This window comes from Lipotes vexillifer, unplaced genomic scaffold, assembly GCF_000442215.2.
Source record: "Lipotes vexillifer unplaced genomic scaffold, Lipotes_vexillifer_v1.1 scaffold1179, whole genome shotgun sequence".
Classification (NCBI taxonomy): Eukaryota; Metazoa; Chordata; class Mammalia; order Artiodactyla; family Lipotidae; genus Lipotes; species Lipotes vexillifer.
This window is the reverse complement of record NW_006783890.1, coordinates 1891401-1916587: the sequence shown is the minus strand read 5'-3', so window position 1 is coordinate 1916587 and position 25187 is coordinate 1891401. Positions and strand designations below refer to the sequence as shown.

Sequence of the window (25187 nt, the reverse complement as noted above, 5' to 3'; positions counted from 1 at the left end):
TATTTATGAATGTTATATCCTCTTCTTGGATTGACATCTTTAGAATTATATAATGCCCTTCTTTGTCTTCTGTTACAGTCTTTATTTTAAAGTCTATTTTGTCTGATATGAGTGTTGCTAAGCCAGCTTTCTTTTTTTTTTTTCCTTTTTTCTTTTTGCATGGAATATCTTTTTCTATCCCCTCACTTTCAGTCTGTATGTGTCTTTAGATCTGAAGTGAGTCTTTTGTAGGTGACAGCTATACAGCAGTGTACTTGAAAGTTGCTTAAGTTTGAATGCATTGTAAAAGCACAACATTTATACTCACCCCCATGTTTTATGTTTTCGATGCCATATTTTACATCTTTTTACTTTGTGTATTCCTTAACTGCTTATTGTAGTTATAGTTGACTTTATGAATTTTGTCTTTAACCTTCATACTAGCTTTTTAAATGTCTGATCTACTGCCTTTACTATATATTTGCTTTTATCAGTGAAACTTTTTCTTTTGTATATTTTCTTATTTCTAGTTATGGCCTTTTATTCCACTTAAAGAAGCCCCTTTAACATTTCTTGTAAAACTGGTTTAGTAGTGATGAACTCTTTGTTTTTGCTTGTCTGGGAAATTCTTTATCTCTCCTCCAATTCTGAATGATAACCTTGCCAGCTAGAGTATTCTTGGTTGTAAGTTTTTTCTTTTAACATATCATGCCACTCTCTTCTGGCCTGCAAAGTTTCTGCTGAAAAAAAGCAGCCTATAGTCTTATAGGGGTTTCCTTGTGTGTGACTAGTTGGTTTTTTCTTGCTGCCTTTAAAATTCTCTATTTTTAAATTTTGCCATCTTAGTTATAGTGTGTCTTGGTGTAGCTGTCTCTGGGTTCATCTTGTTTGGGATTTTTTGTGCTTCCTGGACTTAGATATGTTTCCATTTCCAAGTTAGGGAAGTTTTCAGTTATTATTTCTTCAGATAGGTTTTCTGACCCATCCTTCTTGCTCTTTTCCTTCTGGGGCCCCTATAATATGAATATTAGCATGCTTGATGTTGTTTTAGAGGTTCCTTAAATTATCCTCATTTTTTAGTTCTTTGTTTGTTTTTGCTGTTTAGATTGGGTGATTTCCACTATTCTGTTTTCCAGATTGCTTATGTATTCTTCTGTATCATCCAACCTGTTGTAATTCCCTATAGTGTATTTTTCATTTCAGTTATTTTATTCTTCAGCTCTGGTTGGGTCTTTCTTATATTTTCTAACTCTTTATTGAAGTTCTCACTGTGTTCATCCATTCTTTTGAGTTCGGTGAGCATTTTTATGACCATTACTTTGAAGTCTTTATCAGGCAAATTATTTATCTCCATTTCATTAGGTTTTTGTTTTTTTTTTTCTGAGGTTTTATCAAGTTTTTCATATGGAACATATTTATCTGCATCCTCATTTTGTTTTACTTTCTGTGTTTGTTTCTATGAATTAAGCAAAACAGTTATTTTCCCTAGTATTGAAGTCATGGCCTTGTGTAGGAGCATTCCCTCTATAGACTGCATGTGCTGGTTGTCTTTGGTAGGCTGGCTGGAACTGAAGTGGGCATGGGCTGGGAAAGAGGGAGCGTCCTGGGACATGCTCAGTGAGGGCTGCCTTGTCAGGAAAGCTAGAGATGAAGTGGGCACAGGCCAGAGACATGCTGGGGTGGCTTTGGTAGGTCAGCTAGAAGTCAGGCATTATTCAGTCTGCTGTCTATGTGCTGGGACTCAGAGTGAGTGAGTTTGTGCATGAGCCCTTTAAGGGTAGAGTTTTTGTTTCTTGTAAGAGCTCTCTAGCTCTTCTGTATGTAAGCCCCACTGGTTTTCAAAGTCAGACCTTATAGGGGCTCATATTTCTCATGTAGGTCCCCTGGCCTGGCGTAACCAATGTGGGTCTTGAACCCCTTGCTCTTTATCAAGGGCTTCTGTGGTTATGATATCCCCTCTTGCTTGTGGGTCACCACACTGGGGATGTGGGTGACCAGATCACACCTCTACCCCTCCTACCCATCTTACTAGTCTTCAGGGCGTTCTCAGAGAGAGTTGCTTTATATGTAGTTGTAGTTTTGGTGTGTCCATGGGAGGAGGTGAGCTCAAGTTCTTCTTACTCTGCCATTTTTTTTTTTTTTTTTTTTTTTTAATAGACTTTATTTTTTTAGAACAGTTTTAGATGCACAGCAACACTGAGCAGAAGACACAGAGATTTCCCATATGCCGCCTGCCCCAACACATGCACAGCCTCCCCATTATCCACATCCCCCATCACAGTGGTGCATTTGTTAACAGTCGACGAACCAACACTGACACATCATTACCACCCAAAGTCCACAGTTTACATTAGGGTTCATCCTTGGCTTTGGATATCCTATGGGTTTGGTTAAATGTATACCCGTGTCCCCTGCATCGGCAGGCGGACTCTCAACCACTGCGCCACCAGGGAAGCCCCTTACTCTGCCATTTTGATCCCACCCTTCTTTGAGCATTTTATTATCTTCTTTGTGAATTATCTAGTCACTCTGCTTTTCCTCCTTTTCTCTTTTGTTGACTATTTTTGGTTTCAACCAAAGGGTAGTCAGTAGTTACTAAACATTTAACCAATCAGTTTTCCTACATTCAGACTTCAGGTAAGAGATTTAGTCATGTGAGAGCCTTTAACTCTTAGTTAAATGAAGTTTGAGGATTACTTTTGAATGACAATTATCCCTGTATCCTGAGCTCTTTTAACATGCATTATTACGAGTTGACTGTGTAGTTTTATTTGACATTGTTTCTCAAGGTGATTATGATAGTTGCTGAAGTGAGACTTCCTTGGGTTTAAAGTCTTTAGTTTTCAGGTAATTTAATTGAGCTATTGCAGTGGATAAATAAAAATTATAATATGCACTAATGAATCAGAATTCTGATCTGTACTTTGCACATATACTTAATCACTTCTAATTCACTACATTTGGTCCTGGACTTCCCTTATTTATGACTGAATAGATGCTCTGAGAACACTAGACAATGAGCTGGTAATATTGAGCAAGGCTTATGAAAGGGCTTGACTCAAATTCTCCAGGAAATCACCCTTTTCTTTGCTCTTAAACATTCAGACGTAAAGAACATGTAAAGGTTAGTGTGGTCCGAACCAGAAACATATCCAGTATCCACCATGAGGGTGAGTGGCTTCATTAAGAGAAGCTTCACATTCTTTATGACAGTTTAGAGAATGTGTCCAGGAAATAGAATTATTACCCTTGAAACACCCCTCCCTTGTAACCTCCTAGCTATAGTGGTGCCACCTGTATCTCTTCTGAAGCACTCCATGATATCATTGCTTTTAATTTTTTTTTAACATCTTTATTGGGGTATAATTGCTTTACAATGGTGAGTTAGTTTCTGCTCTATAACAAAGTGAATAAAAATATGGACCGCTTCACAAATTTGCATGTCATCCTTGCACAGGGGCCATGCTAATCTTCTCTGTATCGTTCCAATTTTAGTATATGTGCTGCCGAAGCAAGCACACTGCTTTTAATTTTTAAACTTGTATAGGGTGAGATGCAAACTTAGACGACATAGGTATCTTACTTAGCTATCTCCAGAACTTTAAGAAATCTAATCATGGAATATATGAATCCTCTAGTGAACTCTTTTTTAGGAAGATATTTGCAGCTTTGTAAAATATAAGGCTAAATTTTAATAATGTGATCTGTAAACGGGCAAGTAGGTATCTCTAGTAATTGTAAAGAAGATTGGTCGTCTTTCGTGAATGAATGCTCTATTAAAAATCAATACAACTTGAGAGAGGTTTTCACTCATAGTAGTGATCAGGGGTTGCCTTTTAATGTGTGGCTGCAGACATTTAATAGTGCCTATTCCAGCTGAGAGATGCAGGCTGGAATGAATTGTATTAAGAAAGCTAATGCTTGATTTTTTTACTACTTGTCTAAAGAAAGACCGTATTCAAGGAAGAGTAATGAAATGCATGGACTCCAGGGAAGTAGAGCCCCCAAAGTAGTATTGTTTTTGTTACCTACCTCCCTTTGTGCTGATTCTCTGATCCCCTAACTGGTTTTGATTATTATTTTAACTTTCTAGACATTTTAACGCTAAGAATTTGACTAAGAATTTGCTGACCCCTGAAAAGGTCTCTTTTGGCCCCAACAGCAGTTTGTGAGGGTTGACTGAGTTTAAGCCTGTCCTTTGAGGCTAACCAACTCTGGATGCAGTCCCAAAGTCAACTGTTTCAAAAATGCAAATTAAGGATTACAGACCCTGAAATATGGTGATCACACTAAACCAATACCCCATCTAAGATGCATGCTTTTCTTCTTAAGAAATATCCTTAGCCAGTATCTCACTGCAGTGGTAATGTTTACTGATAACTTTGTTTAATTAAAACAGAACTTTCGTTATTTTTAAAAGTTATTTTGTTATTTATTGCTTTTAACAGTTATTTTTTTCCCTCTAAGATGTTACTTCTCTGGAATATTTATAGTATTAAGTAAGAAGATATTAGTAAAATCCTTAATAATCATTATGTTCTCAAGTAGTGTATTTCTTATTATCATTGGAAAACTGGATTTGCTCATGGGTGCTTAACTGCATCCTACATATATTCAAATAAAAAGGATAGACAGTTTGAATGTAGAATGTAGAGGCATGTTACTAAACCTGGAGTGCTGAATTTTACATGCACAAAAGTCATAGGTTATTTGGAGAGAAAAAAATTATATTGTGTTCTGTGTCTTCTAGACTAGGCAGATGTTACTGTGTATATGAATCCAAGATATGGATCTTGAAGTGAAGATTCTAATTCAGTAAGTGCGGGTTTCAGGGGTTGAGATTCTCCATCATTGACAGGCTCCCAGGTGCTGCTGATCTAAGGACTATAATTGGAGTAGCAAGGCTGTAGACAAATATCTTAACCTCTAGCCTTTATGTTTTCAGATAGAGGTATAATCTATAGACCCCATATCTTTGGGTCTTTTGGTTTAGAAGTTGGAAAAACTTACACCACCATCCACTATGAGAACCATCAGTCTTATACGTTGAAAGAAAATTATTTTCCAAGTTCTGAGGCAGAATATGGGCAACAGCTGTCTTAGGCAGGAGTGGCCAATAAATTTCCACATTTTCCAATTCTATTGAATTGGCAGTGGTTCCGTGGCATGTGGTATTAAGACTTGGTAGGAAAGACTGAAGGAAGCAAACAGCAATGGGAATTATGACAGCAAGTGTGCCAGTTATTTGCCACCTTTGGTCTATTTTCAGTTAACTTACTTTATTTAAACTGGCTTTTCTAAGAAAGGGAACATGACTATAATGTTTGGTATTTACAATACATTTCTTTTATTTCAATTTAGTGAGTAAAATGTTGATCATGGAGGATCCAGGCTAGACTTTAGATTGCCTTTGTGTACGTTGATTCTGCAGTGTTATCAAAGATTACAAAGCAATTTCTGTCTCTATTAGCTTTGGGAAATCATGTAAAATATAATTAGCTTTATGTTTCACTCCAGTTCTTTATAAAGCTGGTGCTACTGGCAGTGATCACTACCTACAGATGCAGTAGTGGAGGAGACCAGTGTGTGAGGAACTTTGTATGCTGCTCTCATCTGAAAATTGTTCATTTCTTTCTGGCTGTGGTCCATTTGCACAACCTTGTTTGTGACCCCATCATACCAACTGTCACATCAAACTCTGCTCCATTAGGCCAGCTGAAATGCTTCTCTGAAGCTGCTTGCAGTTGTATCTTCTGTAGTACTTAGTGGATTTAGGGCTTCCTGGCAGTTTCAGTGTGGGTATATATTGGCCTCTTTTCTGACAAGATCTGCAAGGTCAGTATCTGGTGCAGATTCTGTTCATGTAGAAACTACTAGTTCACTGGTGGTAATGAAGTACCAGGGAACTAATTCATAGTATGCAAACTCACAAGTACTACTAAATTCCTTCCAGAGCAAGTGGAGAATGACCCTTAGTCTGAGACCAGGCCATGACTATAGCATATAGTACCTGGCCTGGAAGCGGGTGGTGCTGTGGACTGTGGGTGCAGGCCAGGGAGAAAAGAGGGCCACAGATAGTACCCTGGGCAAGATCAGACTAGAAAACCAGGCACAAAATTAACTGTCAAGTCAAGCTCTAGCTCTAGAAATGCAGGACCAGATCTGAGTGGAATAGTCAGAGTAGAAAAAAATGAATTTTGGAACTGGAGTTCAATGATGTTTTTTGAAGGAAAACTAGGCAGATAATGGGAAGGGAGGTTTGTAGGGGCTCAGAGTCAGCTTGGCAAGAAGAAACTGATATTAAGCCAGCATGCCAGTTTATGATTCTGCAGTGGAAAAATAACTTTGTATGAAAATTGTGGCCAGCTTAATTGTATGGACATTTCCTGGAGAATAGGATCACCTAAGAGATTAGATTACAGATGAGAAAGTTGCCCAGTAAAAGTAGAATCAAAATTAAAGATTTTATTTTTCAGGCAATTCTTGACGAACTGTGCATTTCTACCCTACCAATATTGCTTCTAAAGCAGTGCTTTCCAACCTTTTTCACACACGATGCTCCATCAGATCCTGCTTCACTCTGTCTTTCTGGCTGTCCCAAGGACCAAGGGGATCAATATCTGTACAGTCCAAAGTGTTTTCTTTATGAAAACCTAAGAGCATGATTTCTCTCAGGCTTCAGAATCAGAGATTGCTGTACATGTGCTGAGAAACTCATCTGTTTTCATTGGATGGATACTGAATCTGATTACATTTCCCTTTTTACCCTGACTGCTGGGAAGCTTAGAGTCAAACCTGTGGCATATAACAAAGTTCATGAGACCTTATGGCCTGTACTGTACCTTCTACTGTTTCCCTTTCTCCGCTAATTTCCATATTCATTTATTTTTATCTCCCTGTAGCTGTATGCATGTCTGTAAACTGCCACAGAATTGTTTTGGGATTTGTTTGTGCATTTGTCCATGTGTTGCGAGCCGGCCAGCCAGCTAGACAGATACATGCAAAAGTACATTTCCTTCTTTAGTAATGCTGCAACATCACATTTCAACTAAGTTGCTTCTGAGAAGGAAGATCTTCTGTTCACATCATATTGTGGGTACTAACAGTATCAATTAAGGAGGATCCTGGTTCCTGTTTTGGGTATTTATACTCTTCCTGATCTTTTGTTTGGTTAATCTCTTGCCCTTGGTTTATTGAATCTTTGGGTCGATAGACCTGTAGCTCTTTTATATTTCTCCTTCCTTTAGGGTCTTCAGACTGAGCTGTTTAAAGGATTTGATTTATCTCTTTGTAATATGACACTTGAGAGTTTGGAAAACAAATAGGTGAGAATTCATTACTGAGGATATTGGTAAAAATTGCACATTGCTATTATGTCACTGTAGAAACAGCATGGTGTAGTTGAAAATTCATGGTATTTATATTTAAGAAACTTGTCTTTGTCACTCATATCTTTGATTTTGGCCAAATCTATTCATCTTCCTGACTTAGTTTCCTTTATTTTTTTTTCAGTTTAGAGGTTACTGTATCTGTGCCATTCAATCTCACAGGGTTTTAAGAGTACCTATGGTTATGATCCATGTGACAATACTTTTTAAACTTTATAAAATGGTAGTTATTTTTCCTCTTACTCTTTTTTGATTATGGGAAACAGAATATATTATTAGTGATTATAATCCGTTCCCTAGAATACTTTTTCTTTGGTAGCAGTATACAAGTGTTGTTTTATATTTCCAAAGCTTTGAGGACAAATCACTTTTTCCTCTATACAGCCATGTTCAAGAAGCTTTGCTTTGACGTTTCTTCTTCCTCACAATAAATAAGCAGTTGGCTTATTTACAATTATAAACTCTATCCAGATCATTTTAGAATGTTAACTTCTTTGTGAAATTTATTATGGTATATGCAGTGATGAAGGATAGCATTACTTTTCTGGAGACTTACAGGCAAGTGACTGCCTACAAAATCAACTTCTAGTAGTTGTTTCTCAGAAGGGGACATATTTTTCCATAAAAAAGAGGCTGAACTTCCTGTAGCTGAACCTAAGGAAATTTTATATCATTAAGTGAACTTGTGTCAGAAAAATATAAATCTAGAAAAGGAGGAAGATTCAGAATGTCTTTTATGTATCCATTCATCTTAACACTAGATCATGGGAGACTTAGGGGACTTCTCCACAGGTACTCATCTCTTTCCAGAACAGGGAAAATAACAACAAACACTTATATAGTATTTATTATAAGCCAGGCACCATTCTAAATGATTTACGTATGTTAATTTGTGTTAACAAGAGAGGTAGTATAGTATAGTGAAACCTAAGCTTCTGGGGCTGATTTCCAACTCTGTTAGGTCCTGATTGTATAACTGTGCATTTCAGTCCTGATCTGTAAAACAGAGATAATAATAGTTCAACCTTATTGGTAGGATGAGGATGAAATGAGTTAATACATGTAAAACCCTTAGGACAGTGCCTGGCTCCTGTTAAATACTATGTGTGTGTTATCAGTTCTTATTACAAACAACAGAAGTTGTTATACACACCGTCAGGTTACTCTTGCAGGATGGGGTGACAGAGAAATTTCTTATAACCAGAAGCAAAATGAAAACTAGGCTAATCTAATCTTTGATTGTCATAACCATTGCTGTGCTCTGAAGTGTTTAATTTTATACCTTTTAAATTTGGCCTAATAAAGTCTGTGCATTTGAAAAAAAATGTAAACCTACTGACCAATCAACAAAATAGCATTACTGGCGTGTATTTTGATTTCTTTTAAAATTAAATGTTGTCTTGAAGTTTTCATTTGTAATTAGACTAACGTAATTTTTGAAGGTCTTAGAGCAGTGCTGTTAGAATTTTTTATTAGAATCATTTCCACTGATATTTTATTTTATTTTATTTTATTTTATTTATTTATTTTTTTTTCTTGCGTTATGCGGGCCTCTCACTGTTGTGGCCTCTCCCATTTGCGGAGCACAGGCTCCGGACTCGCAGGCTCAGTGGCCATGGCTCACGGGCCCAGCCGCTCCGCGGCATGTGGGATCTTCCCGAAACGGGGCACGAACCCGCGTCTCCTGCATCGGCAGGCGGACTCTCAAGCACTGCGCCACCAGGGAAGCCCTCCACTGATATTTTAATGCTGATATATCTTGATAATTTATGAACTGCTGAGTTATGATTATTAAGTAGTTTATATTTGCTTAAACATCAGGCTGTCTGTTCTGAGAAGATAATTTTAAAATTGAGATATGTAAGAAAGAGCGTGGAGGTGTAAGTATCTTTTATTAATGAAAACATTGAAATCTATATTTTACTTATATTTAAATCTTAGTGTGCTTTGTTTTTTTTCATTCACAATACTTTAAACCAAATAAAGAAGTCACACTGCATTGTGAATGACTAAGAAACTCCAGAAAATTCACTGTGGTTTGAGATGTGTTTGAAAATTTACTGTCATAGTTTTCCTGTCCATCATTTTTCTTATCTCTTTCTAATTTATCTTATGATACCATGTACATTTTTGTAAGCCTTCTTAGAATCAAGTTGGAAATCATTAGATAGTAAATAGATTAAAAATATAGTTTTTCATGAGTTTGGGTTGTTTGAATAATAATTTAAAATAACAAGATATTTTGTCTTAAAACATCTATAAATGTAGGCTGTATGAGGAAGAGAAATTTTAAAAAATAGCTTAATTTACATGTATTTACTAACTTGGTGAGATACTTAGATATAATACTGTATTTTAAGGTTATCTCAATTTTTAAATATAATAATTTTATTCCATTATTTTGAGATTCAAACTTAACAGTACATTTAGAGGTCACCATAACTGAAGCATCTGAAGATGATTATGAATATGAAGAGGTAATTTGTTCATTTTACGTATTCTATAAATTCATTACAGTTATTCCTGTGAAATATTCATTTTATTTTTTCTTAAAAATTTTTTTTCTTAAGTGATGCTACTCTTTCAACTGAATTTAGCTAATCAGCTGGTTAAGAGTGAGGTTTGAAAATTCTATTTAAAAATTTAGATTGGTTAACACATCTGGCTCTTTTGATTTTCTTGTTAATTGTCCTTCAGAGTCAGCTTCTCATCACCTGCCTTGTGGATCCACACTATAGTCTGACGTCTCTGTCCAGCAGGTGTTCCCAATCATCCAGTCTAGATTTCCCAGATTCCTACTACCTAGCTGGAGCTCAGATCCTATGGTTCCCTTCAACTTAGCAATACTTTAGTCTAATACAGTTACTGTCTCGAACCTGTCCTTTAATTCATTGTTCCAAGGGAACCTATCATTACATCTGAGACTTGGAAGGCAGAGTCACTCCAAGATGACAGAAGCTGTGAATGAAACTGTGGAAGCAAGCCTGGCATTTGTGGCCGGGCAAACAGGAGACAGGACAAACACAGAAGATAGGCTTTGTATTACTACTGGTAAAATGGAGATAATATTAATACATACCACATGAAATGAGTTAATAAATGTAAGAGGCTTAAAGCTGTGATCAGCACATAAGAAGCATGCAATAAGTGTTCACTCTCATTAATGTCATAACTAGAGTCAGTTGCATTCTTCCAAGAGCTTAACATTCAGGCAGTGAGTTTTGTTTTGCTTTTTAATATTAGACATAATTTATTAGATATTTGCAGTTTCTAGTAGTTATGAAAAGTAATGGTGGAGCAAATCTGGGACGCGGAGAGAATGGTGGCATTTAGATGGCTTAACATTCTCTTTTTTTCAGCAGAGTTGTTAGACTACATTTGTCAGTATAGATAAAAGCAGTTGCCCGTAAGCTAACCTCAAGTTCATCAGTAGTAACATTGAGTGATGTTTATAAGGAAGTTAGAGGGCTGCCTACTTGTTAGTTTATTTTTCATAGATCTTCAGAATGACATGGTGTCTTAAAGTGTATTTCTTTGATCCTTTGTTTTGTGAGGAAAATTTATTTCTAAAATGAAATAAGGTATTTTTATGTTCCTGCTAACTCTTCCTATCATTCTCTTTCTCTGTGATTTAGATACCAGATGACAATTATAGCATTCCAGAAGGTGAAGAAGATCTGGCAAAAGCAGTTCAGATGGTCCAAGAACAGGCTACAGATACTCAAATTTTGGTGAGAATTCTGAAAACAACCATAGCCTATAGTTTAACAGTGATACTTTCTACACGAAGTTTTGAAAGTCATTTAAACTATAAATACTTCACTTACTAGATGCAGCTCTATCACCTGACATCTTTTTCGCTTCTATTTTTTTTATCATCTAACCTTCACTTTTAGTAAGTAGTCATATTTACTTTGCCTTGGATCATCATTTTCCACACGCTGTTTACTTTTGCATGACTTTGCAACAAATGACACTTTCTCTCAGAACTCTCTTTAATCTCAGTGGAGTTTAAACAAGGATTTTCAGCACTTGTACAGAACTTGGTATTGTATACATATTCTACAGTTTGTTTTGTAAGCATCTTTATTTTTTGTTTTTCATGGAAGTATTTAGATCACAGGAAATGCTTAATATATTATGCTTTTTTTCTTGTGAGGCTCATGAACTAATTTCACTAGAAAATATGGTGGGGATGCTTTCTGATTATAATACCACTGATTAACAGTACATGGAATGATGGCATTCCTGTAAAATTGCAAGCTCAATTAAAAATTGACAATAATGATGATAGCAAAAGTATTTTTAAAGTGCTACCAATACTAATTAACACTGAAGTCAAACCAATACTAATTAAGGAGGTTGCTTTTCTTCAAAAATGAAACCTTTAGTGTGAAATATGAAGGAAATTATTATACTCTTATTTAGGTGCAGATTTGGCTTCCTCAGTGCAAAATAGTATGTGATAGACTTCACTCCATATTCGGCCCTTTGTCAATCTTTCCATATTTTGCAGATTTCCTTGGTTCAGAAATCTAGTTACTCCTTTCCAAAATATATGTCCATTCAAAATTGAAAAATGCTGAAGAGGAGGATTTTTTGAATCCAGAATTGATTATATTCTAAGTGGAGGGCTTTAGCTCATAGTAAACTCTATTCTGTAATATATCCTATGGATATAGTTCCTTCTAGGTAGATGTAAAGTGAAGTCTACTATGCAGACTTTATTAGTCTGTTGGATATCTCAATGCAGTAATTTATAGGAAAGTTTTAAAACATAGCATTTTGAACGATGAGCAGTGAATAAACATATCAGTTGCATTATATGTATTACTCATCATCTTCCTTCTTGCTTTACATCATTAAATAAAGAAGGATTAAAAAAATACTTTATGTACCACTCATTTATATTGGTACTTGGTAACACAGATATGCCTAACACAGTGCTTGGCACATAGTAGGCACTAAATGAATAGCAGGTAAATAAATGAATGGATAAATGAATCATTGAATGAAAAAATTATGACCAAACTGTAATTGCATCTTTGTATGTGGTATCATGCTAGAAGGTGCTTGTAAATCCAAAGATAAATCCAAGAAGGGCAATTGGTGAATAAATTCAACGTAGTAGCTGTCATATCTTCTGAACTAAATATCAGTAATTCTTCTCTCATCAGTTTCTCAGAAGCTTTCTTTTATCATAAGCTTGCAAGAGGTAACTTCCTAGATTTATGATATATTTATAGCTTGTTGACTCTCATTTAAGTTTTTATCTGTTTTTTGAGTTCTTTGGAGGAACAGTGCTATGCAGAAAATTCACAAAAGTTTCCCTTAAGCTTTTAAAATTAAATATGAATTCATTTTATGATAAGCATTTCAGTTATGTATTTCTAATTTGGTTTTTGTTTCTATAGTATTTTATCTTCAAAAACTAGCTTTGAGTTGTGCCATGGGCTTTCTGTTTTAAGAATATTTATTGCTTATGAAACCCACTTCCTTTTGTTATGATTTTATTACATCTGTTTATGAGCAAGATATATTTTCTTCTATGTTAGAGGATAGTAGTAGTCTCAATTGAACAGGAACTTTTAGAAAATTCATTAAAGACTGCAAGTAAAAAAGGTCATCATTATATTAGGAATATAATTGAAACTATATATAGTTGAATATAGTTGAAATTATTGAAAAGTTGAAAGTTGGAAATAATGTAAGTAGTTTTATTGGTTAAAAAATTAACAAGGATTATTTATATAAGAGTTGACATTTAAATGAATTTTTATAATTTTCTTTAAACCTTGATAATATATATGAAAAATATGAGAATTGACGCATGTTTTATTTCATAAATTTTAAACTTTTTATCATATAAAATATTTTTCCTTGATAGGTGCAATGTTTCAGAACTCTGAAATAAAATATAGTTTTATCATATTTAAAGTGATTAATGAAAAAAATTAACGTAGGAAATGTTATTAATCTGTGACAAATGTGTGGTTTGGTTGTACTGTCCATTGTTTCTTGAAACTGAAGTCTTTTTTCTAAGTATAAATGTAAGTAGAAATAGGAATACAGGCACACACACACACACATACACATATTCCTTAGAAATACTTGTATGTAATTTTATGAAAAAAAGTCTGCTTATATTCAAGCTGGGTTTTCCCCTCTACACTGTGAGCATATTATTGCCATTTTGGGGGGTAATTCTTTAGCTGTTTTTCTTCGTGTTTTTTTTGTTTTGCTAATTTTGGAGGTGCAATCTTAAAGGTCCATGTATTGCCATAATAATATAATATTTATAAACTTATAAGTTTGATCTTTAAAGATAACAGTAGTGGAGTACCTAAATCATAAAACTGTTAAATTTCCTGACATCTTCTCTCCACCTCCTCCCCTAAGAATATAAGGCATTTCTTTGAAATAGTCAGGTGTTTCTGGAGAAGATGAATTGATAACTGAACAAAACTACTATACTGTTTAACGTATTAATCAGTAGTTCTCAAAGAATTTTACTCTAAGATATTTTCCTACATATTTATTAAGAATTACTATCAAATATTTTCATATTAAAGTTATGTTCTTATAAGAAAAATGTAGCTCAGGATTAGTAAGTTTGTATTCCTTTCATTTATTAATTTTTAACATCTTTATTGGAGTATAATTGCTTTGCAGTGGTGTGTTAGTTTCTGCTTTATAACAAAGTTAATCAGCTATATATATACATATACATATATATACATGTATCCCCATATCTCCTCTTACATCTCCCTCCCATCCTCCTTATCCCACCCCTCTAGGTGGTCACAAAGCACAGAGCTGACATCCCTGAGCTATGTGGCTGTTTCTCACTAGCTACCTATTTTACATTTGGTACTATATATAAGTCCATGCCACTCTCTCACTTTGTCCCTGCTTACCCTTCCCCCTCCCCGTGTCCTCAAGTCCATTCTCTATGTCTCTATTCCTGTCCTGCCCTAGGTTCTTCAGAACCATTTTTTTTTTTTTTTAGATTCCATATATATTTGTTAGCATATGTTATTTGTTTTTCTCTTTCTGACTTACTTCACCCTGTATGACAGACTCTAGGTCCATCCACCTCACTACAAATAACTCAGTTTTGTTTCTTTTTATGGCTGAGTAATATTCCATTGTATATATGTGCCACATCTTCTTTATCCATTCATCTGTCAGTGGACACTTAGGTTGCTTCCATGTCCTGGCTACTGCAAATTGAGCTGCAATGAACATTGTGGTACATGGCTCTTTTTGAATTATGGTTTTCTCAGGGTATATGCCCAGTAGTGGGATAGCTGGGTCATATGGTAGTTCTATTTTTGTTTTTTTAAGGAACCTCCATACTGTTCTCCATAGTGGCTGTATCAATTTACATTCCCACCAACACTGCAAGAGGGTTCCCTTTTCTCCACACCCTCTCCAGCATTTATTGTTTGTAGATTTTTTGATGATGGCCATTCTGACTGGTGTGAGGTGATACCTCATTGCAGTTTTGATTTGCATTTCTCTAAAGATAAGTGATATTGAGTATTCTTTCATGTGTTTGTTGGCAATCTGTATATCTTCTTTGGAGGAATGTCTATTTAGGCCCATTTTTGGATTGGGTTGTTTGTTTTTTTGATATTGAGCTGCTTGAAAATATTGGAGATTAATCCTTTGTCAGTTGCTTCATTTGCAAATGTTTTCTCCCATTCTGAGGGTTGTCTTTTGGTCTTGTTTATGGTTTCCTTTGCTATGCAAAAGCTTTGAAGTTTCATTAGGTCACATTAGTTTATTTTTTGTTTTTATTTCCATTTCTCTAGGAGGTGAGTCAAAAAGAATCTTGCTGTCATTTGTGTCAGTGTTCTGCCTATGTTTTCCTCTATGAGTTTTATAGTATCTGGCATTACATTTAGGTCTTTAATCCATTTGGAGTTTATTTTTGTGTATGGTGCTGGGGAGTGTTCTAATTTCATTCTTTTAAATGTAGCTGTCCAGTTTTTCCAGCACCACTTGTTGAAGAGGCTCTCTTTTCTTCATTGTATATTCTTGCCTCCTTTATCAAAAATAAGGTGACCATATGTGCATAGGTTTATCTCTGGGCTTTCTATCCTGTTACATTGATCTATATTTCTGTTTTTGTGCAAGTACCATACTGTCTTGATTAGTGCAGCTTTGTAGTACAGCCTGAATTCAGGGACCTGATTCCTCCAACTCCGTTTTTCTCTCTAAAGATTGTTTTGGCGTTTCAGTGTCTTTTATGTTTCCATACAAATTGTGAAATTTTTTGCTCTAGTTCTGTGATAAATGCCATTGATAGTTTGATAGGGATTGCACTGAATCTGTAGATTGCTTTTGGTGCTATAGTCATTTTCACAATGTTGATTCTTCCAGTCCAAGAACATGGTATATCTCTCCATCTCTTTGTATCATCTTTAATTTCTTTCATCAGTGTCTTATAGTTTTCTGCATACAGGTCTTTTGTCTCCTTAGGTAGGTTTATTCTTAGGTATTTTATTCTTTTTGTTGCAGTGGTAAATGGGAGTGTTTCCTTAATTTCTCTTTCAGATTTTTCATCATTAGTGTATAGGAATGCAAGAGATTTCTGTGCATTAATTTTGTATGCTGCTACTTTACCAAATTCATTGATTAGCTCTAGTAGTTTTTTGGTAGAGTCTTTAGGATTCTCTATGTATAATATCATGTCATCTGCATGTCTCTATATATACTATCATATGTAGTATCATGTCTCTATGTATATAGTATTATGTATAGTGACAGTTTTACTTCTTCTTTTCTGATTTGGATTCCTTTTATTTCTTTTTCTTCTATGATTGCTGTGGCTAAAACCTCCCAAACTATGCTGAATAATCGTAGTGAGAATGGGCAACCTTGTCTTGTTCCTGATGTTAGTGGAAATGGTTTCAGTTTTTCACCATTGAGTACGATGTTGGCTGTGGGTTTGTCATATATGGCCTTTATTACGTTGAGGTGAGTTCCCTCTATGCCTGCTTTCTGGGGGCTTTTTATCATAAATGGGTGTTGAATTTTGTCATAAGCTTTTTCTGCATCTATTGAGATGATCATATGGTTTTTATCCTTCAGTTTGTTAATATGGTATATCACATTGATTGATTTGTGTATATTGAAGAATCCTTGCATTCCTGGGATAAACCCTACTTGATCATGGTGTATGATACTTTTAATGTGCTGTTGGATTCTGTTTGCTAGTATTTTGTTGAGGATTTTTGCATCTGTGTTCAGAAGTGAAATTGGCCTGTAGTTTTCTTTCTTTGTAACATCTTTGTCTGGTTTTGGTATCTGGTTTTGATGGTGGCCTTTTAGAATGAGTTGGGGAGTGTTCCTCTCTCTGCTGTATCTTGGAAGAGTTTGAAAAGGATAGGTGTTAGCTCTTCTCTAAATGTTTGATAGAATTCAGTTGTGAAGCCATCTGGTCCTGGGCTTTTGTTTGTTGGAAGATTTTTAATCACAGTCTCAATTTCAGTGCTTGTGATAGGTCTGTTTATGTTTTCTATTTCATCCTGGTTCAGTTTCGGGAGGTTGTGCCTTTCTAAGAATGTGTCCATTTCTTCCAGGTTGTCCATTTTATTGGCATATAGTTGCTTGTAGTAATCTCTCATGATTCTTTTTATTTCTGCAGTGTTAGCTGTTATTTCTCCTTTTTCGTTTCTATTTCAGTTGATTTAAGTCTTCTCCCTTTTTTTCTTGATGAGTCTGGTTAGTGGTTTATCAATTTTGTTTATCTTCTCAAAGAACCAGCTTTTAGTTTTATTGATCTTGGCTACTGTTTCCTTTATTTCATTTTCATTTATTTCTGATCTGATCTTATGATTTCTTTCCTTCTGCTAACTGTGGGTTTTTTTTGTTCTTCTTCCTCTAATTGCTTTAGGTATAAGGTTAGGTTGTTTATTTGATATGTTCTCTGTTTCTTGAGGTAGCATTTTATTGCTATAAACTTCCCTCTTAGAACTGCTTTTGCTGCATCCCATAGGTTTTGGGTCGTCATGTTTTCATTGTCATTTGTTTCTAGGTATTTTTTGATTTCCTTTTTGATTTCTTCAGTGATCTCTTGGTTATTAGTGTATTGTTTAGCCTCCATGTGTTTGTATTTTTTACAGATTTTTTCTTGTAATTGATATCTAGTCTCATAGTGTTGTGTTCAGAAAAGATACTTGATATGATTTCAATTTTCTTAAATTTACCAAGGCTTGATTTGTGACCCAAGATATGATATATCCTGGAGAATGTTCCATGAGCACTTGAGAAGAAAGTGTATTCTGTTGTTTTTGCATGGAATGTCCTATAAATATCAATTAAGTCCCTCTTGTTTAATGTGTCATTTAAAGCTTGTGTTTCCTTATTTATTTTCATTTTGGATGATCCATACCCTGGTGAAAGTGGCGTGTTAAAGTTCCCTACTATGACTGTGTTAATGTCCATTTCCCCTTGTATGGCTGTTAGCATTTGCCTTTTGTATTGAGGTGATCCTATGTTGGGTGCATAAATATTTACAATTGTTATATCTTCTTCTTGGTTTGATCCTTTGGGTTTGTTATTGTAGGTCTTTTCTTCTCTTGTGTTTCCTGCATAGAGAAATTCCTTTAGCATTTGTTGTAAAGCTGGTTTGGTGGTGCTGAATTCTCTTATCTTTTGCTTGTCTGTAAAGGTTTTAATTTCTCTGTTGAATCTGAATGAGATCCTTTCTGGGTAGAGTAATCTTGGTTGTAGTTTTTCCTTTTCATCACTTAAAATATGTCCTGCCACACCCTTCTGCCTTGCAGAGTTTCTGCTGAAATATCAGCTGTTAACCTTATGGGGATTCCCTTGTATGATATTTGTTGTTTTTCCCTTGCTGCTTTTAATATTCTTTCTTTGTACTTATGTTTTGACAGTTTGATTAATACGTGTCTTGGCATGTTTTTCCTTGTTTTTATCCTATATGGGACTCTGCACTTCCTGGAGTTGATTGACTATTTCCTTTCCCATATTAGGGAAGTTTTCAACTATAATTTCTTCAACTATTTTCTCAGTCCCTTTCTTTTTCACTTCTTCTTCTGAGACCCCTATAATTTGAATCTTGGTGCATTAAATGTTGTCCCAGATTTCTCTGAGACTGTCCTTAATTCTTTTAATTGTTTTTTCTTTATTCTGCTCTGCAGTAGTTATTTCCACTATTTTATCTTCCAGGTCACTTATCCATTCTTCTGCCTCAGGTTTTCTGCTATTGATTCCTTCCTGAGAATTTTTAATTTCATTTATTGTGTTGTTCATCATTGTTCGTTTGCTCTTTATTTCTTCCAGGTCCTTATGAAATGTTTTTTGTATTTTCTTCATTCTATTTCCAAGATTTTGGATCACCTTTACTCTCATTACTCTGAATTCTTTTTCAGGTAGACTGCCTATGTCCTCTTCATTTGTTTGGTCTGGTGTGTTTTTACCTTGCTCCTTCATCTGCTGTGTGTTTCTCTGTCTTCTCATTTTGCTTAACTTACTGTGTTAGGGGTCTCCTTTCCACAGGCTGCAGGTTTGTAGTCCCCGTTGTTTTTGGTGTCTGCCCCCCATGGCTAAGGTTGGTTCAGTGGGTTGTGTAGGCTTCCTGGTGGAAGGGACTAGTGCCTGTGTTCTGGTGGATGAGGCTGGATCTTGTCTTTCTGGTGTGCAGGACTACGTCTGTTGGTGTGTTTTGGGATGTTTGTGACCTTATTATGATTTTCAGCAGCCTCTCTGCTAATGGGTGGGGTTGCATTCCTGTCTTGCTGTTTGTTTGGCATAGGGTGTCCAGCACTGTAGCTTGCTGGTCGTTGAGTGGAGCTGGGTCTTAACATTGAGATGGAGATCTCTGGGAGAGCTTCTGCCATTTGATATTTCATGGGGCCGGGAGGTCTCTGGTGGATCAATGTCCTGAACTTGGCTCTCCCACCTCAGAGGCACAGGCCTGATACCTGGCTGGAGCACCGAGACCCTGTCAGCCACATGGCTTAGAAGAAACGGGAGAATAAATGAAAGAAAGAAAGAAAGAAAAAAATAAAATAAAATAAAGTTTTAAAAATAAGTATTGAGAATAAAAGAAATTTTAAAAGTAATAAAAAAAGAAAAAAATAGGAAAGAAAGAAAGAAGAGAGCAGCCAAACCAAAAAACAAATCCACCAATGATAACAAGTGCTAAAAACTATACTAAAAAAGAAAAAAAAAAAAAAAAAGGACAGAACCCTAGGACAAATGGTAAAAACAAAGCTATAGAGAAAATCAAGCAAAGAAGCATACACATACACAGTCACAAAAAGAGAAAAAGGAAAAAAAAAAATTTGTTGCTCCCAAAGTCCACCGCCTCAATTTTGGGATGATTCATTGTCTATTCAGGTATTCCACAGATGCAGGGTATATCACGTTGATTGTGGAGATTTAATCCGCTGCTCCTGAGGCTGCTGGGAGAGATTTCCCTTTCTCTTCTTTGTTCACACAGCTCCTGGGGTTCATTTTTGGATTTGGCCCCTCTTCTGCGGGTAGGTCGCCTGAGGGCGTTTGTTCCCGCTCTGACAGGACAGGGTTAAAGGAGCAGCTGATTTGGGGGTTCTGGCTCACTCAGGCCGGGGTGAGGCAGGGGTATGGATGCGGGGCCAGACTGCGGCGGCAGAGGCCAGCGTGACGTTGCACCAGCCCGAGGTGCCGTGTGTTCTCCCAGGGAAGTTGTCCCTGGATCACAGGACCCTGGCGGTGGCAGGCTGCACAGGCTCCCTGGAGGGGAGGTGTGGATAGTGACCTGTGCTCGCACACAGGCTTCTTGGTGGTGGCAACAGCAGCCTTAGCGTCTCATGCCCGTCTCTGGGGTCCGTGCTGATAGCTGCGGCTCGCACCCGCCTCTGGAGCTCATTTAGGTGGTGCTCTGAATCCCCTCTCCTCACGTACCCCGAAACAATGGTCTCTTGCCTCTTAGGCAGTTCCAGACTTTTTCCCGGACTCCCTTCCGGCTACCTGTGGCGCAGTAGCCCCTTCAGGCTGTGTTCACGCAGCCAACCCCAGTCCTCTCCCTGGTATCCGACCTCCGAAGGCCGAGCCTCAGCTCCTACCCCCCGCCCACCCCGGCGGGTGAGCAGACAAACTTTTCGGGCTGGTGATTGCTGGTCGGCGCCGATCCTCTGTGCGGGAATCTCCCAGCTTTGCCCTCTGCACCCCTGTTGCTGTCCTTTCCTCAGTGGCCCCAAACCTCCCCCAGCCCCGCCACCTCCCGTCTCCGCCAGCTTAGGGGCTTCCTAGTGTGTGGAAACGTTTCCTTCTTTACAGCTCCCTCCCACTGGTGCAGGTCCCATCCCTATTCTTTTATGTCTCTTTTTTTTTTTGCCCTACCCAGGTACGTGGGGGGTTTCTTGCCTTTTGGGAGGTCTGAGGTCTTCTGCCAGCGTTCAGTAGGTGTTCTGTAGGAGTTGTTTCACATGTAGATGTATTCCTGATGTATTTGTGGGGAGGAAGGTGATCTCCACGTCTTACTCTTCTGCCATCTTGAAGGTCTCCTTTTCTTTAGACTTTCGTTTCATTAAAGTTCATTTTAAATCTTACGTATCATAAATGCTAATGAAATAAATACATAAAATAATTTTCACTACTTTTATACATTCAATGATTAAATCACAATAAAAAGAGCTGTTTGTCATTATTGAGTTCCTAGTCCCTTGATGTACACATTTAATTTCAGTTAAAGAACCAGGCTACTTGTACCCCGAGCCTTGCCTATAGATTCTCCAAACTAGTATCTTTGACTTAATTTGAATTAAAGAGTTCTCAGGAGTCAAAAAAACAGTTTTCAAAGGAACTCACTGAGTGGAATAGTTCAAACTATATCAAGACAGTTTTGATATATGGTCCAGTAATTCTTTGCTATTCAACATTTAATTAATTCTTAAGTCCTCTCTGATTTTGTTCTCAACATATCACATATCCTTCTCTTCGCTTTCATCCCTTACTTAGTTCGTCTCAGATTCACCTTCTGTCTTCTCTCATCAGAGCTACTGTCATGCTGCTGATACTGCGCCTCCTTCTACTTGCATGTAAAGGAGGTTTTAAACACAAATTTGAATTTATCACTCCTCTACTTAAATCAGCAATGTCTCCATCCTTCCGTCTGCCTTGACCTTCTTGATGTGCTTTCTGTCTGGCTTTCCAACTTTCTCTTTGGTCCTTTCTCCATAAGACCTTGAGCTTGAATGGACTGAACTCTCATTCCTTGTCTTTGCCTCTGATGTTTTTCTTGCCTTGAATTTCCTTCCATCCTTCTTCACACATTGAACTTCCTCTTCTTCTATAAATTCCAACTTAAGAGTCTTTCTTAACAAAGCCTTCTTTTACCTACCCAAATACTTTCCACCTTTACCTATCACTTTACCAAGACGATCTCTATCTTTTTCATACGAGACACTATTTAGAAACCTCTCTAATTAGAAAATTTCACCTTTATAACTTTCATAGAAAAAACTAAGCAACATGCTAGAGCCACTTTTGTCTCCCAACAGATTTATGGGTCACATGTGGATGGATTTTTTAATAATTCAGCATTTTGTAAAGTAAGGCATATTTGCTAGTTTTTAGAGCCTTGGCTCTTTTTGTCCTTATTCTGAGGTGCTTTATTAACATCATTAAATTAGTTTTAAAGCTGTAATGAGAGTTGTATATGTTGTATAATTGAGATAAGAATGCAACTTAAAATTACATAAATGTACCTATTGGCTGTATGTATGACGTTCTGTGTAGACTTATAAACAGGCTTTTATAATCAAAACTAATCACAAATGGTAGAGCTTCTATACTGTTATTTGTTTACATGTTTTGTTTTTTACTCAACTGGTCTTTCAATTCCTTGAGACAGGGACGGTGTCTTATTCATATTTAATTCCTCGCACTTTTCACACTGTGCCTGGCATATGGGTGATATTCAGCAAATATATGTTAAGTTAATATTATTTGTAAAGATAAAAGAGACATTTATGATCACATTACAGCTTGGAACGTGTGTGTGTGTGTGTGTGTGTGTGTGTGTGTGTGTGTGTGTGGTGTATAATGCTGAAGGACTATAGATTAGATACATAAATATATTGTCGGATTATAAATATCAATGTATAAGTAAGAACTATGGCAGTTTAAAGTGGTTGGATTTCTGTTTTGGATGTTTCAAGGTGTGTGTATAAGATGCATTCAGGAAGAGAAAACATTTATTTGAGAAGGCAGGAATCTTATGTGTTGCAACCATACACACAAGCATCTTGTAAGCAAGCAGTCCATAGGCATCTTTAGAAACTAGAGTAGGTACAGTCTGTCTTCCCTTTTCTCCTGTGTTCCTGATTCTTTCAACTATCATCCTTCTCATCTTAAAATATCATGTTCAAATTTACTGACCCAAAATCAAAGGTAGCTTTTATTAAGTATAATGAATGTTTGCTTTGAGCTATATTATGCCCTTACCTAACAGTTATAAATATAAAATCTTCTACTGCAATTCAACAACTTGATGGATGACAGGCATGCTGTACTCTTGCTACTTTGGCATCTCCCATGATGTTTGATATAGGGTCCTACACATAACCATCATTGTTATATGATATCTTTTTTAATGCTCTTAGGAAAGAGAAGTTATTCTGCATGAGCTTTAAAAAAAATTTATTTTAAAACCCCATAATTTGTCAGGAATTTTCTGTAGCCCCCTAAATTTGCTTAAACTCATCACTATTTTGATTGTCATAATAGCCACTAGTAATTAACGTCAGTATTAAAGTATTTATAGAACTTTTAAAGGACTTTTTGTAGCAAGAAATATTTTCTTTCTTCAGTGCATTTCTGTGTAACCATTGTGTGCATTCTTTGTAACCTGGTCTGTAACCATTACCAAGTTGGGAAGGGGAAGTAGGAAGGAAAGTCCATTGCTGGGTTTCTATAGGTGAAAATAGATCTGACTATCCAAATAGTCTGCAGTGAGATTGCTGATTTCTTACCAATGAGAAGAAAATGAATGTACTCTGGAGAAAATGATGCTGTTGATATTAAGAATCTACCCATTACTTGATTTATTTATACAGTGATATGTGATATGGTAGTTGTTATGACTGTCCTAATTTCATATCTCACTTGCTGAAATATCTCCATTTCTCTAGTTTAAGGATCTCTAAACTTGTTCTCACAAGGGTCACATAGAAAATATTTTGTGTTTTGAAGGGCATAAGGTCTCTGTTGCAACTGCTCAACTGTAGTGCAAAACCAGCCATAGACAATATGTAAATAAGTGGGCATGGTGGGATTCTAATAAACTTTGTTTATGTGAACAGTTAGCTGACCCCTAATCTAGTCGATAGACTTATTTATTTCCATTATGAAATAGTAGTACAAGAGCCCTCTATTGCACATAATTTCTTCCATAGTGTTTCTAGAAATCAAGGTACCCAAACCACATTTCTTTTTATAATGATAATAATTAAAATAATTAAATGATCTATACATATATATATATTTTTAATTTGTTATATACTATTGTTAGGGCAAGCTGACCTCCTTATTGTTTTGCAAACAATCCAATCACAGTCTTGCCTGCCTTTGTACTTGCTAATGCTGTATCTGGAACATGACTCTACCTCTTCTCTAGATTTATGTTCAGATGCCGCTTTCTCAATGAAATCTTCCTTCATCACCCTATGTACATAGCAGCCCAGCTCCACACACATATCTGCTCCCTACCTGGCTTTCCCTCACTTCAACCCTCTGTTTGTACCCCCAGGCACTTAGTACCATCTACCATACTATATATTTTTAATTTAGTTATTCATTTTCTGTCCCCATATTCTTGACTATTAGTTATGAGGACTGAGTCTTGTCTGTTTTCATCACTGCTTTATCCCTAGTAATTAAAATAGTTCCTGGACATAATAGTCAACAAAATTCTTTAAAAAGTGAATGAATGAATGAATGTAAGGCCTATGTGTACAATTAATCAAAGCTTTGATATTTTCAAAATAAGTAATTACACATTTAAATTTTAGGAGCAGAAAACAGTCCTTTCTTCAAAGCATGCAGTACCTGAAGCAATAGAAGACTTTCTCTGCAATTTCCTGATCAAAATGGGAATGACCAGAACTCTTGATTGCTTTCAGTCTGAATGGTAAACAATTAAGTAAATAGTTCTCTAGAAATACTAACATTATTTAACATGTGTACTTTCAATCATCTTAAAAGACTTTGAGTGACTCAGCTTATGTAAAATGAATGAACTGGATAGAAACTTTTCTCATCACCACCACTGAAACCACAACACACATACACACACAATCAGGATATCAATTTCAAAGAAATTTTTAATATATATCTTTTCTAAATATATAAATTTAGGTGATTTTCAAGAATCAATAAAATGAAATGTCTCCTGTAGTTATATAATATGAAGCTATTTGATAAAATATTTTTTAAATGTCTTTTGAATAATTATAAGCATATAATTTCCTGTATTAAGACATCCTACTAACAGTACTACTTTGCTTGTTTTACTTAGAGTGTAATGGCCTGCTTTTCTCTACTCACACAACTAATTTTTTTTCTACAAATATCCCTTCATTTAGAAGTAAGTGGAATTACATTGTCAAATGATATCTTTTTCTTGTTATAATTGAAAATTTAATAACTTATTGGTTATGAAAATCAGCAGGCATACTGTCTTTATTCCTTTGCTGTAGTGGTAATGTCACCAGGCATGTTTTCAGAGTCCTAACATTTGTTAACAAAATATTATTAAATAATTGGATAATAAAATGTTTGATTTTTAAAAGCCATTGATAT

The 25187-nt window shown here is 36.0% G+C and overlaps 1 protein-coding gene across 1 annotated transcript in view; it reads left to right on the top strand.

Moving 5' to 3' along the window:
• The window catches only part of SPAG16 (sperm associated antigen 16), a 906862-nt gene that overhangs the window by 5424 nt on the left and 876251 nt on the right, over positions 1 to 25187 (top strand). The window contains exons 2-4 of the mRNA XM_007456417.1: positions 9798 to 9844; positions 11003 to 11098; positions 24398 to 24516. Coding sequence (XP_007456479.1) covers positions 9798 to 9844; positions 11003 to 11098; positions 24398 to 24516 — 262 coding nt within the window. The remainder of the gene's footprint in view (positions 1 to 9797; positions 9845 to 11002; positions 11099 to 24397; positions 24517 to 25187) is intronic.